Consider the following 20,123-nt stretch of genomic DNA (forward strand, 5'->3'; position numbering starts at 1 on the left):
TTATGTCAATAATGATTTTTATAATTTCCCATGAAGAGAAGGAAGTGTGTTTTAAGTATAAATGTTAAAACAGTTTTAGCAGAAACAGAGAAAAACAATTTCTCCACATGTAATTATGTATTTAAAAAAAACTGGTTCTTCAAATCACAGTTGAAAAATTGCTATAGATGGTGGGAAGTTGAAGTAGTCTTCCATCATTTCAAAAGCTAAATATTAATTAAAGGAATATCATTTTGGGGCACCTGGCTGACTCAGTTGGTAAAGCATGCAACTCTTGATCTCAAGATTGTGAGTTTGAGCCCCACTTTGGGTGTAGTTTAATGAAAAAAAAAATACAGTAATGTGATTTTGACTAGCTTTTATGAGTGTTTTTCTTCTTTATCAGATATCACAAACTCTTCTATTCAGTTTTGTTCAAGTTATGATTACTTGAGCATTCCATGTACCTTTATATGGATTCTATCTCTATTTGAGTTTGTATCTCCTGCAAGTGATTTCTTTTCCTTCAAATGATTTTTTTTTAAGATTTTGTTTATTCATAGAGAGACACACAGAGAAAGAGGGGGAGAGAGAGAGAGAAAGAGGCAGAGACACAGGCAGAGGGAGAAGCAGGCTCTGTGCCAAGAAGCCCGACGTGGGACTTGATCCCGAGTCTCCAGGATCACACCCTGGGCTGCAGGCGGCGCTAAACCGCTGCGCCACCGGGGCTGCCCTGCAAATGATTTTTGATATTTCATAAATTAACAAGTACAAGTAAAACCCAATAATGCTTAAATTTTTTAAGTCAGCAAATCTTATAAAAGCAAAACAGAATTCTAATCTTACTCAAGGCAACTAAAGGATGAGTGAATTTTTGTTTAAACCTTATATGTAGGGCAGCCCGGGTGGCTCAGCGGCTTAGTGCCGGCTTCAGCCCAGGGCATGACCCTGGAGACCCGGGACCGAGTCCCACGTCGGGCTCCCTGCATGGAGCCTGCTTCTCCCTCTGCTTGTCTCTCTGCCTCTCTTTCTCTCTCTTTCTCTATATTTCTCATGAATAAATAAATAAAATCTTAAAAAAATAATCTTAAAAAAACTTATATGTACAAATTGTTAAAGTTTGCATTTTCTGTTAATGAATTGGGGTCATAAGATTTTTTTAATATTTATTTATTCATGAGAGACACACAGAGAGAGGCACAGACATAGGCAGAGGGAGAAGCAGCCTCCCCTTGGGGAGCCCACTGGGGTACTCGTTCCCAGGACTCTGGGATCAAGCCCTGAGCTGAAGGCAGAGGCTCAACCACTGAGCCACCCAGGCATCCCAGGAGTCTTAGGATATTTTTAAATGATCATTTCATTCACATTTCAGAACAGCTCAGGTACTACATACAGGTATTAACTAGCCTTAATGCTTCCCTAGATATACTAAAAATCATTCCTAAAGTAAATACTTCAAATGTCAACATAACTTATCTCCCAATATAAAATAAAAGCCAGTAAACCCATGATCATATAACAAATTTGTGCCTCCTCCATGTCACTTCACCCGTCTGGCCTCACTTTGCTTGCCTGTAAGACAGTAAACCGGGCTAGCTGACATCTAGGATGCTTTTGGTCACAAAGACCATAAAGCTGATTTTAATTCATTTTAGAGACATTTATCTATGAGAAAGCCCTAAAATAATGAACACATCTTCCTTTTTAAAAATGAGGAAACTGGGGTTCTAAAAAGTTGTCCAAGAGAGCAGGTTAAAACTCAAGTTCTCAATAAAGGAAGCTGGGATTGAAACACTAATCTCCAATTAGCAACCTGGTGCTCCCTTCAGTCTCTGTCTCAAGAGACTGTTTCTCAAAGGAAAATATCCAACATAGCATTTCATATTCTAAGAAACTGGGAAAAAAAAGTCAAGATATTCTCTAAAAGGTTATCAATCTCACCATTAATATTAGTGAAAAATATGATCTCCCCACAAAAAACAAAGAACAAAAAACTCAAATGGCTCAGAAGGGGCATGGGCTAGGTCTTGCCTTCTTTCCCTTACAGCCTTGCTTGCAAAGGACAATTGATGGTGAATTTTGTGCTACAATGAAAATCATAGCAGCAATAACAAAGAAGCTGGCATTTAAAAACAAAAAACCTCAAAAAAATCCACAAGAGCAAATAACATAAAATGGATTAAAAGACTGGGAACAGGGCAGCCTGGGTGGCTCAGTGGTTTAGCACCGCCTGTGGCCCAGGGCGTGATCCTGGAGATCCGGGATCGAGTTCCACATCAGGCTCCCTGCATGGAGCCTGCTTCTCCCTCTGCCTGTGTCTCTGCCTCTGTGTGTGTGTGTGTGTCTTTCATGAATAAATAAATAAAATCTTAAAAAAAAAAAAAGACTGGGAACAGATAAAGAATAAATATGGTGTCTTTGCTAAAGAAAAGATTTTTTTAAACAAAACCTTGCTTATAAATTATATTCACCTTTGATTTATTTAGATTGGTTTACATTACTTCCAAATGTCAGTTCAAATTTAGCAATGGGTTTTAATCTCTAGTATTTATGGTGGCTTTTTCTCTAAAAGCTTAATTTCAAAGGGTGAGGACAAAAGTCCTAATCAACTTCTTTAAAGAAATATTACACACCCTTCAACTGCCATTATAGAACATTATTAAATGATAGGAATACATGTTTTCCTTAAATTATACTTCAAAAATGGACTTTAAAATTGGAAGACTCTTACCAATTTAACAATTTTTTTATAGAAGAAAAATATGAAACAGTTAACTTTATCATCTAATATCATGCTGTCCAAATACAATAGTCACTGGCCATTTTTGGCTGCTGAAAACTTAAAATATGGCTAGTCTGAATTTAGATATGCTTTTGGTGTCCACTGGATTTTTAATACTCAGTAGACCCCCCAAAAGTAAAACATCTCATTGATAAATCTTAGATTTATAGGCTATAAATCATTTTAGATTTATATTTTATATTTATAAAAAGATGTTTTATATCAATGTATTTGTACATATTCACATTTATATAACTATATTATATATAAATACATATTTATACATTATATTTTTCTATTTATATATTGATTTTTTTATCTTGTTATAATATTTTGCACATATTGGGTTAAATAAAATATATTATCTAATTTCACGTATTCCCTTTCAGTTTTTTAAATATGCCTGTAGTATGTTTTAAATGACTTATACGGCTGCCATTTCCTTTTCACATACAGCCTTAGTCTAAAGCATTAAGCAAATCAATAAAGAGCTAGAAATTAATTTTATAACTCAGGTCACCAATATTCTACAGATAGAACTTTAAATAGTTCTTTCTCCCTAGAATCTCTGATAATTATTCTGTCAGAAATGTCATTACAATATAAAATTCCATATATGTACATATATATATACAAAGACTGTATATATGTATATATAGATATATTCACAGACATACTGTGTATAGTTTTTTTTAAATGACCTACATAATGACTGCATCCACATTTTCCTTATAAGTTGCTTTAAAAAAGTCCAAATCTATGTGCAAAATGCACAAATAGTTTTGTTTTTTTTAAAGATTTTATTTATTTATTCATGAGAGACACAGAGAGAGAGAGAGGCAGAGACATAGGCAGAGGGAGTGGCAGGCTCCATGTAGGGAGCCCGATGTAGGACTCGATCCCGGGACTCCAGGATCACGCCTGAGCTGAAAGCAGGCACTTAACTGTTGAGCCACCCACGAGTCCCTGTACTAATAGTTTCAAATCAGATTCGTGGAAATAAGAAGATAATAAACTACTATAAGACCATCAAAAAAAAAATCACTAAAAGTGAAAAGATAAAATTGTCTCTCTATGTATATTTATATATATATATACACACCTATAAAGTATATGTACATATTTGCAAATGAAATATACTATATACAATTCATATACAAATATATAGAAATATATGAATGGTTAATAATATTACAGGTATGACAGAAGTATGTGAATGTATGAAATTACACATAAGCATAATTTCAGCAATCAGAATAATCAGGGAGACGCTGTTTACAAGGTTCTTTAATATTAAATTCATAAGTTGAAGCAATTATAGAGATTATCAAGTAATTTCTTACGCCTTCACTGATTCACTCAGAGGTAAGAGAGAATTTATAAATCATTCAGTCAAATCTCCTCTTTTCACAGGGCAAAGAACTGAGACCCAGAAAACATCCCAAGACACGGAGTAAGCCTGTTTCATTAGTCTTAAATAACTGAAATACACACACACACACCAATAGGTAGTTTAAAAATGTCTATACTATGCACAGATAAACGACCACAGCTCCTTTCTCTGGAAATGGCTTGTAGTCAAGGACTTTCCTTGGTAAAGTTGTAGCTACTAACTCATGTGTGAGTTTGGGCTGGCTTAAGAGCAAGGGATGAAGGCTGCCTAGGCAGGGGAGGGAGAAGCAAGAAGGGGACTTTAAAATAAAAGTCAAGCAGTAAAGGGAAGCAAACAGAAAGTTCTACATCTTCATGTACCCCAACTGACAGAGCTACCCTTACCTACACTGGGTCATCTAATTGGTATTATTTGAGAACTAGTCAAAGATCTCTTTTCCAGACTCTCTCTACTCTCTTACAGAAGAAGCTTATAGGATTAAATAGCAGCAACACCCAGAGTAAATAAGGTACAAGACTGTTTTTTGTTTGTTTGTTTGTTTTGTTTTGTTTTTTTGATGGGTCAGGAAAGATAGGGCCATGGGCATATACCTGGTAGGGCAGGGAGAATAACCAGGAAGTACTCCAAAGGGGTGCAGGTCCAAGTCAGGAGTGCAGCAGGGAAGAGAAAAGCAGGAAGCAGAAAGGAGGGAGTGGTTTGGCACCAATGCAAAGTTTACCTACTTCACAATGATGCCCATGCTGCCTATGGCAACACTGAAGAAAGAGCATTAGATACAAGGACATTAATCCTGACCTTCAGGAAGCAACAGGTGGAAGAAAACTCTCCAGGGTGATGATGACCAGTCCCCCTCCTCATTTACTATAGGGAATCATGGCTCTTGGCATTGTGCTAGGCACCCTCTCTCATAGCTTCCACTCTTCGTGCACCACTGCTCACTTCTTTGGAACTATCCAGCACCATGACTATAACTACTGCTGTTCCTTTCTCTTTGTCTGGAAGGGAGAGGTCTCACCCCCTTTCCCCTTCTCATCCTGCTGGGATGGTGGAAGACAGAATCAGCTAGCATTGTTGACTAGAGAGTTCCAGAAAACAATATGGAAGCTAAATGGTTTATATGACAACTTTTGTATGCAACTCTGCAGCTTTTAGAGTGCTTGCTGGAGCACTTTCTCTAGGAATACTTCATGGAATCCTGATGGGCCATGCTAGAGAGGCCATACAGAGACATTCCGGCAACAGTCAACAACCATCAGTAATTGCTGTACCCGCCCAACTATTATCTCCTCTCTTCAAGTTAATTAACCTCCCTTTCTGCCCTCAGCCCAAGTTCTTTAAACTCTTTCCTCCTCCAGTTACCATCTTTTCCTTCTCTTCACTGAAGTCTTTTCAGCCCATACAGTTCCCTTCTCCACCATGCCAGAGAAAGTTTTTCACTATGAATCTAACTTAAGTCCTCATCTCACTTGACCTTTGACCAAGCTCCCCTTCCTTAACTGTTCAGCAAACACTTTACACTTCTGAATCTCTTCTAATTTCTTTGGTAGCTCCTCTTTCTCTGTGCCCACATCTCAGTGACCTACAAGGTTCCGACCTTGGTTGTCTTCTACTGTACTTCACCTGCCTCTTTAGGTGATTTAATCCACTTTGTGACTTCAACCAACAGCTGTGTGCTAATGACATCCAAAATTAAACAGCTCTCCAGAGACAACAGTAGGGAGATGGAAATATGGACATGGTGTTCTAAAGAAGTGTTTAAATTCCCATCTCCCCATTGTAATCTTCACCTGGATGTCCCACAGGTACTTCAGCGCATCTAAAACTGAACCTATATCTCTCCATCTGCATCCCCAAATCATTCTATTTTTTTTTCCTGTGGTTCCTATATTAATTGCCAGCACAAAATCCACCAAATGGTCCAAACTGGAGATTTGACTTCTCATCTTTTATAGCCAGTCTCCAAATTCTCTCCATTCTACCTCCTAAAAAGCTATTAGTTACATCTTCTCTTTTCTATGTTGACAGCCAGGACTGAGTCTAGGCCTTCAGAGGCAAAACTATGCCTATATTTGCCCACTCCAATCTTTCATATTATGGTCTGAACTATTACTATAATATGCAGTTCTAATCATGCTGCCCTCTCACTCTAAATGCTTTAATTGCATTCTCTTCCCACTAAAGAAATTCCAAACTCCTTGGCAAAAAACATCAAATGAAAATTCAAAATTTCACTATACTCCACACAGAACTATTTTCCGGACATTTCAGAAGGCTAGAGCTTCCCTGAATACACGATGCCAAGGCTCTGTGAAATTTCCTTCCCTTGAAATGCTCTCCCCCCTTTATCCAATTGGCCAATTTAGAGCTGACTTTAAGCTTCTCTCCTCAAATGTCACCCCCTCAGTGAAGGCTTTCCTACTTGAATACCCACCGTTCCATACCCAGGGATCTCCCACTCCTATCCTTAACTACAGTCCTTACCTGCCCCCTGCTGGCAGTACCCTGCACTCCCAGTGCTCTTCTGCACTGAGCTAATTACATCTACATCTCCTGCACTACACTGCAAGTCCCTTGGGAGCAGGAACCCTAACTGGTTCATCTTTGCCTCCTTACGTCAAGCACAGTCCCTGAAACACAGCAGGCCTTTGGTAAATATGTACTGGACAAAGGGCCGTAATTGTGTGCTTCCATTCACTGAGCACTTTACATGTGTGAAGCACTTAACACCATTATCTCATATGTGGACACAGCCACCATGAAGGGGATACCACCCCATTTTGCAAATGAGAAAAAAAGCTGAGAGGATGGTATTATGCTGAGTGAAAAAAAGTCAATCGAAGAAGGACAATCATCATATGGTTTCACTCATATGTGGAATATAAGAAATGTGAAAGGGAGTATAAGGGAAAGAGGGGAACTGAGTGGGAAAAATTAGAGAGGGAGAAAAACCATAAGGGACTCCTAACTCTGGGAAACAAACAAAGGGTTGCGGAAGAGTCAGTGGGGGGGATGGGGTAACTGGGTGATAGGCATAAGGAGGGCACTTGATGGAATGAGCACTGGGTGTTATACTATATGTTCGCAAATTGAATTTAAGTTTTTTTTAAAAAGCTGAGAAAGGTAAAATAATTTGCCCAAAGTCAATAACTGGTAAACTTAGGTCTGCTTTTGACTCCTGAGTTCCTGTTTTTAACCACTCCACTCTACTCCTGAATGAAAGAGATAAGATAATGGGCCCCATTTCTATAAATTGTTTCTACAAAATTGTTTTTAAAAAAGAATTTCTCCTGGTCACAGGCTCAGGTGCTGCGTTAGTCCTAAAACCGTTGCCAAAACGGTTCTTGTGTACAACAAAACTTTGATGATGGCTATCAGGGTTAGCACCAGAAAGGAGAGGCAGCACCATTTATTACAATTATCTCCTCAGTATCTGGCTTAGGATACACTTCTCCAGACACATGCAGAGAAGGCTGTATTTCTCCCAAGGACCATTAAGTTTCAGACGCTGGTGTCCATGCCCTATTCTGGGAACAAAGACGTGGGTGTGAAAGATCGTGATGGTGGCAAGTAATAGAATGGAATTTAATGTATGCTCTGGGGAAGTGGCCGCTATGATCTTAGTTCTCCATGTACAAATACTCTCTCCTTTAGAACAGGTCTTTCTGTTCCAGAATCTAGACTCTTAGGGTTAACAATATACCATTACCTACATGGTCAGTGATCCATTCCTGAACACATGTACCTCATGCTTCCCACCTCACAGGACTGAATTGCATTCAGTTATCCTTTTTAGTCATCTTCTTCTAATTCTACATATTTTCTGTTAAATGTATTCTAAAATTAGCCTTTTTTTCTCTAATTCTGATAACTTTAATATCAGTCTGTTTATATCAGTCTCTGTTTTCTAATACTTCCACCACCTCCACGACTATCCAATACATAACTGAAACCAGTCTTGCACTTACCCTGATGAATACATTTAATAATCTCAACTCACATATAATCAAACTTGCCCAAGGTCACTCAGCTAACAAGGACACACATGTACGGTGGGCTCCAGATATGAGGGCTATTTGCCAGTATTTTCTTTATAAACTGGATACTATGTTGGGGACTCTATTCCCAAGCCTTTTTCAATCTGCCAAATTCTTATTGGTCTTCTAATCCTTAACTCAGGGGCCACCCCCTTCATGAGTCTTCTCAGGTTTTCTGTTTGCACTCTTCCTCACTCTGTCATCCAGGTGGGGTGTCTTGGCCCTGGGTTTCATCCCCTCCTTGCTTTCACTGAAATGTAACTGTCAGCAGATTCTTTCTTCTCTTTCTCTCTCTCTTACTACGCTGTAGGCTCCTCCAGAGCAGGCCAGGATGTAGGTCTTGTCCTGGGATTCCCAGCACTAGAACGGTGCCTAACACATAGCATACGTACAACAAATGCTTTGCTGAGTACTGAATAGTGACCCTACTCCTCTGCTGTGGTCAAAGGCCTGGTGAATGATGTCATCTGACTTAGGAGGAAATACTTCTCATCATGAGCAATGCCATTTTCTCAGCTTTTCATGAACTCATTGTCTCACTAGGTTTATACGAGGATAAGTAGTTGCTATTAGTTGAGGAACTACCACCTGTCAGACACTAAGATGTACACTTCATGTACATTATGCTTATCCTGACAATAATGCCAAGTTGACATCATCCTTTTGAGATGAAGCTCAAAATCAGCTACCCTAAGTAAATGGCCTTCAGTCATATAGAAGGAAGGCTTTGTTTTAAAAGCATTATAAAATATCCTATTATGTATAGTTATCCCTGTCCTGGAGAGATTCATTAGTATCTGAAATCATTTATGCATACACACACACACACACACACACAATACAATTAATTTAGTTGCTGGAATAGTGAAAACATGGTTAACTAGCATTTACAGAGGTTCAAGACAATAATACTATATGCATTATCTGGGGTAAATCATGCCTATAGTCTTAATTTTCTTATAAACAGGGATTATAATACCTACTTACTTCAAAGGGGATTTAATATTTAAAAAAGCTCATGTTTGCCAAAATGTTTTGTTAAAGAAGTGGGCAGAGGGATCCCTGAGTGGCGCAGTGGTTTGGCGCCTGCCTTTGGCCCAGGGCGCGATCCTGGAGACCCGGGATCGAATCCCACATCCGACTCCCGGTGCATGGAGCCTGCTTCTCCCTCTGCCTGTGTCTCTGCCTCTCTCTCTCTCTCTCTCTCTCTTTCTGTGACTATCATAAATAAATAAAAATTTAAAAAAAAAAAAGAACTGGGCAGAGTCCCATCTTAGAGCACTATGCTGGATAGTTTAGTGCAGTGTTTGTCAAAGTGGTGACATCAGAGCTACCTGAGGTATTAACAGCAGATGAGAGAAGCCAGGCTGGAAGTCCAATTTAACAAGTTCCCAAATGATTCTATTAGACACAAAAGTTTGATAAATACCAGGTTACAACAATGCTTCTCAAGGTTTAATATACACATGAATCACTTGCAGATCTTGTTAAAATGCAGATTTGAATTCAGAGGGCTGGGGATGAAGGGGCGGGGCAAGTTGAGATATCTATGTCTAACAAGCTCCCAGGGGAAGCCAATGTTGCTGGTCTATGGATCACATTTGAGTGGCAGGGGGTTGGAAGATCTATCCCCACTGGAACAAATTAGCTTTGCTTTGTTCCAGGATGAGAGATTGAATCTCCCAGCCTCAGGGAGTATTCCAGAAAGCCCAAGCTCTTAGTATTGCTACAAAACACTTGAACTACTCAAAACCAAATTGGAACACATTTCCTATCCCAGGGGGAAAAGCAGTAGCATCCTTTTCAGATGCGGACAGTACATATGTTTAGCATGTAAAAGAATAATTTACTATTACTGAAGTCCTATTTACTGTACAAAACATTTAAATATATTATTTCTAATTCTGACTACAATTCAACAAGGTGTATGGTCTTACTCTATAGATAAGAAAATGCTAACATAGAGAGCATAAGTTACTTGCTCAAAGTCACATGGCTATTTATGTGCTGCAGGTAGGGTTCCAATCCTGTTCTTTTTGGGATTCAAAGCTTACATGTCCTCTGCACGTCCTCCATGATACTAGGGATGATTGTGGTACAAAATGTGACAGCTTAGGGAAAAAATATTTTCTCATATTATTCTTGAAATTCAAAACTTTGCTAAGGCAGATTCTAGATGGGGGTGAGGATGGAGATAAGGTTAATTAATTAGTGATCTATAATGCCTCATGAACAAAAACATGCAGATAGTATCTTTGACTATGGTTCCCGTAAATCTAATAATACAGATGGAATAAAAAGGACATCCGTGACCAGTGCACTGATCCTAAATGTTGCCATCTACCATCAGGCTTCTAACTGTGGAACTCAACCAATAAAAAGGAACAGTTCTTTCTGACCCTTGTCGCCTATCAACTTTCCCACTTTCTATTATATAAGGTTTCTGTAACCCTAAATTTCACCCCAACACAGGTTGACCCTGCCATGTGATTTCACAGTTACCACACTTCTCTTGCCTCTAATAAAACTGCCTGCACCTTTTAAAAAAAAAAAAAAGTACTGTTTAGTCAAATACATTGAAAGTGCAGCAATCTTGAAGATTTCCCTTCAAGTAACAAAATTGTCTGTATTTGTCATAAAGTTGACATGGAGAGAAATGCATGACAATAAAGATGCTCAGGGAAATCAGTCAGATACTCAAATGTACCAAGTGGAGGAAACACAGCTATGAAATAAACTGTCTAGGCATTTACCACCCAGTGCCTTTACCATTTCATGATCTATGGGTGGAGTATCCACAGTGTTTTAAACCTCAGGTTGCTTAACTGTTGTTAATAATAGAATTATCTACCTATATAATGCGAAATAGTACATCTAGAAAGCCACATCTCCAGTAATTAAATATATACATAGTAGTCTAAAAGCAAACCGTGATGTTTGAACTATTAATCATAAACTGATTTGGCCCCTCTGATATTCTTTATGCAAGACATTTCAAAAATAAAGACTGAAACCTAAAAAGAAACTGGTTTGAAAACCCACTTAAAAGTATTTTTAGGCCGTGTATGTGATTTAAATAGAAGGTAAGAAACTGAGTCTGGAGCATCGATCTCAAACCAGTAAGTATTTCCTATTTCACTCCCTAACCCCAACAGTTCAGATCTCAGAAAATCTAAATTAAAGGTCCACAGAAACCAATTTGAGATTTTTCTGGAGAGCCTTTTTACTGTAATGTTTGGACATGAACATGTTTGCAATGAGTCATAATTTATAGGACCTTAATGGCCAATGCCTTATGTGCCTTTCTTCCTACATTCAATATCATTCTCAATCCAGCTGGTGATATATTTTCCAGGCCCTCATAATTTTTATGAAGTTACCAGATCTCAGTTTCTAAGGCTGCTACCCGGCACCTTTTCTCATGCTGATTTTTTTCTTTTTTTTTTAAGCTATGTAAACAGAAAAGAACCTGATTCTCTTTCTAAACTGTAAATCTCCCCAACCAGGTAGTTAATGCCTTTTCCCAGCAAAAGGGCACAGTACTTCTGAGACCCCCAAAGAGAAGATGAGGGGCCTTGGGGACAATCCAAGTTTAAAAAAAAAAAAAAGACAGTGAGGAGAGTGAGGAGGTTAATGGAAGGGGAGGGGGCCTCTGGGCAAAGGCAGACATAATAACAGGATATGACCGCTTCTAGAGGAAGCAGGAGCTGCAATAGCCCGAAGGCAGGAAAGGCGGAGTCTGTAGCGCCCTAAGGAAACGAGCCGGGTTTGCAGCGACCTGACGTTGAGGGGCTCCTGCCCCAGTGGGGTCCAAGGCTGCTGAGCACCTCGCCTGCGGGAGACCAAGCTCGGGCCTCCCGGCTCCGGGAGTTACAGAGAGGCACCCATCTGCTCCCTGCCACCTCTGCCAGAGATGGGCCATGGGGCGGGAGAAACAGCAGCCGCCAGGCGCCGCGGCAGGTGAACTTGTCCACAAGTCAGCCCCGGACACACACCAGTCCCTGCCCAGAAGGGGCCCCGGGGCCCCGGGGCCGGCGGGAGCGGCTGGGAGGGCGAGGCGAGGCGCGGCTGGGGCTGCCGCGGGCGCGGGCGCGGGCGCGGGGGCTGGAGCTGCGGCCGGCGCCGAACGCCCCCCGCTCCCCCGGGCCGCCGCGCTCCCAGGGCGCGCGCATCCTCCAGACCTGCCCAGGCCCGCGGGGGGCGGCGGGGGAGGGGAAGGGACCCGCCTGTCCCCCGGCGGCCTCAGGCCGGCGCCCCGACCGCCCGGCGTCTCCCGCTGCAGCCTGCAGCCCGCCCGGCGCGCCCCCGCCCCGGCCCCCGGAGGGCAGGTACCTCGGAGCCCCGGCCCCCAGGAGCCTCCCGGCCGCGGTCGGAGCGTCCCTCCGGCTCCCTCCTCCGACGTCAGCGTCAGCAGAAGGCGAGGGAAGGGGCGGGGGAGCGCAGGCACCGGCCCTTCCTGCGGCGCCCGCCGCCCGCCGGAATAGGAGCCCGCGGAGCCCGTGCGCGCCGCAGCGCAGCGCCGCGGCCGGGGGGAGCGGGCGGCCTCGCCTCCCCGCAGACGCCGCCCCCCACCCCCCGCATCCTCGGAGACGCCCGGGGCGGGGACCCCTCCCGCAGGACCCCGGCTCCCGGAGGAGCGAGGGCGCGAAGGCCTCACCTTTGGGGGGGCAGGTCTGGGATGGGGGGAGGGAGCCTCGCTCTGTCTGTCCTCCCTGGGGACTCTCCTCGGCCCCCATCTCCTGGGGCAGCCCCCGCTCCGACCCGCCGCCCAGGGTGACCCCGCCCCTGCTCTCCCGCAGGTGTTCCACGTGGCCAGAGCGCGTGCGTCACAATGACCTGGCCGACAGGTGGGAGCCGCGGCGAACGCCCCACGGGTCCCTCCGTGCTGAGTGCGGAGCGCTGAGCGTCCTGCTTGCCTGCACGTTAGGATTTGTGCGGCTTCAGGAGACTGGAGACTTCATGACTTCAATGCTGAGAAAAGTTACAGGGGCCTGTCATCTGGAAGTCAACTTTGAACTTCAAGGAGAAAGGATGTGTGGGGAAAACACAACTCTGTGTGTGTGTTTTATTCCCATACAATCATATATCTTTTAATCTTAAGTTATTGACGGTTGTAGTGATTTTGCCTTATCGAAAAAAAAAAAAAAACCCACCAAACTCTTGCTCTTAGAGTACCTTGAGGTGATTACACAAAGAGAAGGTGTTGGAATAGGTGCTTCTAAAATCATCTATGCTAAAAAGCAGTCCCAATGTGCTATGGCTCAATCCCTAATTATAAGTAAGTTCATAGAATAGTCACTGGTTGAAACAATTTTTTTAAAGATTGTATTTATTTATTTATTCATGAGAGACACAGAGAGAGAGGCAGAGACACAGGCAGAGGGAAAAGCAGGCTCCATGTAGGGAGCCTGACGTTGGACTCGATCCCAGGACTGTGGGATCATGCCCTGGGCTGAAGGCGGCGCCAAACCGCTGAGCCACCTGGGCTGCCCTGGTTGGAACAATTTAACAGAGTGGAATGAAAGATGGTTATTGAGTAATGATGCAAACAAATCTGAAATCCACAGCAAACATGAATGGGCTGTTTGCTATGTGCCAGGCATATGCTATATACTTTACATTTAGTTGTTACTGTAACCTACTGCTGTAGATAAAGTTATTCTTATTTTGCAGATAAGACACTCCCTAGAGCGCCTTTAAGTCATTTAGCTAATAGGATATTGGGCAAGGGTTTGAATCCAGGGTTGTCTAAACCATGAGAGGTTTAGCATAATCTCAAGATAGAAAGGTGCCTAGCCAAGATGAATAAAGTATAGGTGTTGTTGACATTTTAAAAGAAAGTTTGTAAGATGGTACAGCTCCAGAAATTTACATAACCTTAAAAGTTGACATTATTGTCTGGATATATTCTTTGGGGATTTTGTTTGTCATAGATGTATTTGAGCCTGTCCTAGCATGGCACAAAATATAAAGCTAAGCAAACATCAAGTCCTTCATAAATGTTTACAAATAAACAATGAATTAATATGATCTACAAAATAGCAAGTTGTTGAAAAGCTGAGATTCAAGAGAAACTTTGGAAGAGACAACATTGCTCCTATATATTTGGGTTTTATAAAAAGCATTCAAGGTAACCTGTTAACAATACATGCCAAGCCAAGTTATTTTTGCTCTTTATAAGAAGGAAAAAAGAAAAATACAAAACTCTTTAAAATGAGCAACAAGGGCTTCTTTGCAAAAGAAAGACAACTATTTTGTTTTAAAATACTTGCTTCCAAGAACCACTAAATAATGTGTAAAAACATACTATCGGGAGTTAAAAAGAAAAATTATTTTTTTAACAGAATGAAGTACTATTTCTAACATAGTAGGTACTCCATGAATGTTGGGTGAATGTATCAATCAGTTGTTCGAAACACTGAGAAACAGATCACAAAATCTCCTGACTCTGTAATGTTCTCCTTTCCACTAGTGTTGATTTACTAGTTACATGAAAATGTATTAGGAACCCTATTTATCAAAGGCTGGCTTTGTGGAAAATACTTAAATTTGTTACAAGAGAGCCAGTAGAATGGCAGGTTGATGGTATGTTCACAATATCGCCTCAAAATGCAGATAATTGAAATACAAGTACTGGGGGAAGTGAATGAGAAAACTGATTTATGTAACTAATTACTCAGGTTTCCTTTTACTTTTCTAAATGCCGAGGTGAAAACTTGGGCCACGAGTCAAGCAATCAATCATGGATGCTGAAAGTGGCTTTGAAGACAATGTCTGAAAGTGAACAGGTATGTGATACAAGCTCTCTCTGATCCAAATGGCACTGAAATTCCTTGGGCTCCCAGAGAGGTTAAGATAAATCTTTAAATGACTTTTTTTTTTAAATGACTTTTTATCAAGGTTTTTTTTTTTTTTTTCATAACATTAGGATATTCAGGAAGGAAATAATAAAACTTATGCCCATTCTGCATCACCACAATGAAGGCTTTTCCTTTCCATTTAAAAAATTATTCCATCCATAAACTTCCATTTGTTTCTGGATATCCAGTTGTTTCAATTTTACAAAGCACTCACAGAACCTGAAACCTGTTGAGAACCTGAAACAACTTCTAAGAGAATAGTTATTGAATGATGGAATCTGAGATTAAGGAAGATATGCAGTAATGTACCTTTTCCAGAATGTAACAGGATGACAAAACTTTTCCACAGAAAAATTACATATTCAACTTAATGATTTTTTCAAGGGGTTCCAAGGTTCAAGATGTGTTAATTGAACCACATGAATTAGGAATTGTGTTAGGCTCTCATTAACAGAGACCCAGAAGAGCGGTGGATTAAATGAGATAAAGGTTTATTTTTTCTCAGATTATGGAAATTGGAGAGTATGCAGTCCAGAGCTGGCATGGCTTCTGACAGGTCATCAGGGTATTGCCCTCCTCTCCTGTTTCACCATTCTAAGCAAAGCAATATTGCTTAAAGTTAAAATCCAGGCAAGGATGTGAAAAAGTAGAAACCTTCATACATTGCTGGTAAGAATATAAAATGATGCAGCCACTTTGGGGCAGTCTAGCAGTTCCTCGAATGATTAAGCAGAGTTACCAGGTGGCCCAGCAATTCTACTCCAAGGTATATCAAGAGAAATGAAGACCTGTGTCCACAAAAAAACTTGCATGCAAATGTCTATGGCAGCATTATTCAAAATAGTCAAAAGGTGGAAACCATCCAACTGCTCCTCAGTGGATGAATGAGTAAACAAAATGTATTATATCCATATAATAAAATATTATTGGGCTGTGAAAAGGAATAAATACTGGTACATACTGTAACTTGAATGAACCTTGAAAGCATGCTAATTTAAAAAAGCCAGTCATAAAAGTCCATATATTATATGAATACATTTTTGTAAAAGTATATGATAGGAAAATCTACAGGACAGAAAGTAGATTAGTGATCATTTAGAGTGTATATATGTATACACATACACATATATATCTCTCTCTCAATACATTTGTATAAGTTAGTGTATGAACATACTTATAAAAACTGTTAATCTACATTTAACACTATATATAATACAACACAATAATACAATGCAATATTTAGTGGACTGTTGATAATATATTTTTAATATGTATTTTTAACATTTTGAGTGCTCCTTATGCTCTCAGCCAACATGAGCAAGTGAGGAAGAATGCCTTTCTTTCTTTTGGTGAATGGGAACCATAATGCAAATAAGTGCCTTACCATTCATCCAGACAGATAATTATAGTTGCCTACTGCTCTGAAATCCTTTTGCTTTCGACTCACCTTTGAGAGCATCATATATACATAGGGTACCTGTAAGATGCTAAGATAGAGCTGAAGCTATTATTATTATCAATGTATTTAATAAGAGCTGTACATATAAATCTCTTCCAAGTTTAGCTCATTAATAAGACAAAAATCACTTTTCCTTGAGTTACTGGAAAATTAATGTTAGATAATCTGTAAGAATAAATGGAAAAAAACATGTTTTAAAAATTATCATTAAACTTGTTGTCTGATTTTTATTGGTGATAGAAATTTAAATAAAGCTTAAACTAAATTTTATTGGCAAAATGAAGTCATTTTTCCCTGTATCGTGTAATACTTAAAGAGAATTAGTTGTACTCAACTATCTTGACTAATTTTGGTGTAATTCTTGTCATCATTTGTGCTCTCTCATAGCAAAACAAAGCTGTTAAACTCTCAGCAGTGCTAGCTGTCTTTAAGCAAATTTGTGTGCACTTATGAAAATAGAACAAAAGTTTAATCAATAGCATTAACTTATGTTAATTAAAATTAACTTCCTTTCCCTTCAAAATTAAGGCTTCAATGAAGAGAGGAGGTTTATTTCACACTGAAGAGTAAAAGCAGTACACCATCTTAGATTTCTGGGTGAATAATGCCCACCTCTATACTCCCAATATTATCCATTGGAACTTCTGCAAGAAAAATGCTGGTGATATCATCACTATAGGTAGAGAACTTTGTCATGTGCCATCTGGTATAATCCTGCCTGACTAGGAACAGCGCTGGGGTTTGGGCAGACCTCAGTGCAGAGTTCAGAGCTGTGCCTCTGATCTTATACATGAGACTATGTCCTCTATGGTAGATTCTTTCATAATGATCCCTGAAAGAATCACTCTCTGGTAAGGAACAGGACTTAACGGAAAGTTGAGGATGGAACTTCCTAGATCTTTAGTCTCCCTCTCCCTCTCTCCACAGGAACAGTTTAAAAAAAAAAAAATAACTAAGAACCCTGGTGTAGATAGTAAAGGTAATTCAGGTGAAGCATCAGCTAAACATTTGGTTTAATCAAGGGGTAAGAGGCTGAATTAGGACTATCAACCATATTTCCTAACTCCCAATCAGATACACTTTTCCTTTTCTAGTTTTACCTCTGTCACAAATTTGCTTTGGCAGGGACTGCTAACCATTTCCCAATATTTATTCTCCCCTTTTCTCCCATGGTAGTATAAATTTCAGCTGAGTATACATTGTTTCCCAGCTGAAGACTAGATTTCCTAGCTTCCCTGGCTTCAGGGTATGGTCATGTGACAAGGCTCTAGCCAATAGGATATGACTGAAAGATACTTTTAAAAGAAACATACCCTCACCTTTGTTTTGCCCCTTTCCCACTGGTTGGATCACCTTTGGCCATGAAGGTGAGGGCAATATATTGAGGATGGCAAGACACTTGCCACCTGATCTGCCACTCTGCCCTCCTCCTGCATGGGTTGTTTAATGAGAAGGAAATAAAATTCAGTATTGTGTAAACCACTATGTTTTGAAATAATATTACAACCCAGCCTTTATCCTAATTAATCCATCTACTCCATGATGTTGAATTAGATCTTCATTTTTCATGAAGTTTATATTTTAAAACAAGGATTCTCATCTGTGGGTCACAGAGCCTTAATATGAGGGACTTTGGTGTTAATATAAAGGATCATAGGGTACAAATCCCTGATAAGTAATGTATGCAGACAAAACCCCTCCTTGTTGGGGCACCTGGGTGGCTCAATTGGTTGAGCATCTGCCTTCAGCTCAGGTCATGATCCGAGGATTTGGGATTGAGCCCCATATCAGGCTCCCTGCTCAGCCAGGGGGTATGCTTCTTTCTCTGCCCCGCTTTCCCATTTGTGTTCAGTCTCTCTCTCTCCCTCTCTCTCTCTCTCAAATAAAGAAGTAAATAAAATCTAAAATAAAACCCTCCTTGATAAATAAAGATAGCAATTATTGAAATATATATGATGTGATTACAAAACAAAACCATTAATGAATTTTTGAAATGCAGGTATGTCGGTAATGAATCTTCTGGCTTTGTACATCTGAAAAAGTCTGTTTCACCTTTGTTTTTGAAATATTTTTCAAAAAAAATAAAAAAGAAAAAAAGAAATATTTTTCACTGGTAAAGAATTTGACTTTTTTTTTTTTTTTGAGCTTTAAAGCTGTTGCTGTGTTGTGTTCTAGTTTGTTTAAGACATAAAATCTGTCATCTTTATCTTTGCTCCTCTATGTCTTTTTTTTCTTTTGGCTGATTTTTAAGATTTTTTTTCCATATTGCTACTTTTAAGAGCTAAGAAATTTGATTATGATGTCCTCAGTATTGTTTTTTCTTGTAGCTTTGGGATTGTTGAGGTTTTTGGTGCTGTGGGTTTCTATTTAATTTGAACTGTGAAAAACTTCAGACATACCCAGAATAACCAACACAATATTGAAGGTGAGAAAGTCAAGGGGCTGACATCACCTGACTTCAAGACTTATTATGAAGCTACAGTAATCAAGAGTGTGTGATGCTGGCAAAAGATTAGACAAGTAGATCAATGGAACAGAATAGAGAACCCAGAAGTAGACACCTGCAGATATAGTCATCTAAACTTTGATAAAGAAATGAAGGCAATTCAATGCAGAAAAAAGATAGTCTTTTCAACAAATTGTATTGGAACAACTGGACATCTACATGCCAAAAAAATCATCTAAACACAGACCTTATATCATTCACAACCATTAACTCAAAATGGATCATAGACTTAAATGTAAAATACACAACTATAAAATTTCTGGATGATAATGTAGGAGAAAATTTAGATAACCTTAGATATGGCAACAACTTCTTAGATACAACACCAAAGTTATAGTCAATGAAAGAAGAAAATGAATAAATTGGACCTCATTAAAATCAAACGCTTCTGCTCTACAAAAATATACTGTCAAGAGAATGAGAAGACAAGCTACAGAAAGGGAGAAATATTTTCAGGAGGCATCTGATAAAAGACTGTATCCAAAACATTCAAAGAAAATGAATAACAATAAATGGACAAAAATTCTGAACAGACCCCTCACCAAAGGCAATATACAGATGGCAAATAAGTATTTTAAAAAGAGGTTGAATATCATATGTCATTAAAAAATTGCAAATTAGGGACACCTGGGTGGCTCAGTTGGTTAAGCGTCTGCTTTCAACTCAGGTCATGATCCCAGGGTCCTGGGTTTGAGCCCCAGTGGAGTCAGACTCTGCTCAACAGGGAGCCTGCTTCTTCCTCTCCCTCTGTCTGCAGCTCCCCCCCATTTGTGGTCTTGCTCTTTCTCTGTGTCAAATAAATAAATAATCTTTTAAAAATTGCAAATTAAAACAATGAGATACCAGTGCACATCTATTAGAATGGCTAAAATCCAAAACACTGAAAACATCAAGTGCTAGAGATGATGTAGTGCAAAAGGAATTCTCATTTATTGATAGTGGGAATGCAAAATGGTACAGTCACTTTGGAAGACTGTCTGGCAGTTCCTTACAGAACTAAACATGCTCTTAACATACGACCCTACAATTGCTCTTCTTAGTATTTACTCAAATGAGTTGAAAACATGTCCATACAAAAACCTGCATATGAATGTTTATAGCAGCTTTATT

The 20,123-nt window shown here is 39.9% G+C and overlaps 2 protein-coding genes across 28 annotated transcripts in view; one reads left to right on the forward strand and one right to left on the reverse strand.

Moving 5' to 3' along the window:
- Nucleotides 1–13,000, reverse strand: part of ICA1 (islet cell autoantigen 1) — a 141,663-nt gene extending 128,663 nt beyond the window's left edge. For 6 of the 24 annotated variants that reach the window (XM_038556938.1, XM_038556933.1, XM_038556937.1 and 3 more), the window contains exon 1: nucleotides 12,846–13,000. Coding sequence is in view for 5 of the 24 variants with exons in the window: in XM_038556942.1 (XP_038412870.1) it covers nucleotides 12,846–12,924 (79 nt within the window). In the remaining 19 variants the exon portion in view is untranslated. Of the gene's footprint in view, nucleotides 1–4,744; nucleotides 4,764–12,520; nucleotides 12,656–12,845 lie in introns of those variants that run through there. The other 18 variants (XM_038556924.1, XM_038556943.1, XM_038556934.1 and 15 more) reach the window with 15 other exon arrangements.
- Nucleotides 11,905–20,123, forward strand: part of NXPH1 (neurexophilin 1) — a 433,511-nt gene continuing 425,292 nt past the window's right edge. For 2 of the 4 annotated variants that reach the window (XR_005369461.1, XR_005369460.1), the window contains exons 1-3: nucleotides 11,905–12,148; nucleotides 12,988–13,466; nucleotides 14,869–14,976. The gene's annotated coding sequence lies outside the window, so the exon portion shown is untranslated. The remainder of the gene's footprint in view (nucleotides 12,149–12,987; nucleotides 13,467–14,868; nucleotides 14,977–20,123) is intronic. The other 2 variants (XR_005369459.1, XM_038556945.1) reach the window with 2 other exon arrangements.

This window comes from Canis lupus, chromosome 14 (assembly GCF_011100685.1).
Source record: "Canis lupus familiaris isolate Mischka breed German Shepherd chromosome 14, alternate assembly UU_Cfam_GSD_1.0, whole genome shotgun sequence".
NCBI lineage: Eukaryota > Metazoa > Chordata > Mammalia > Carnivora > Canidae > Canis > Canis lupus.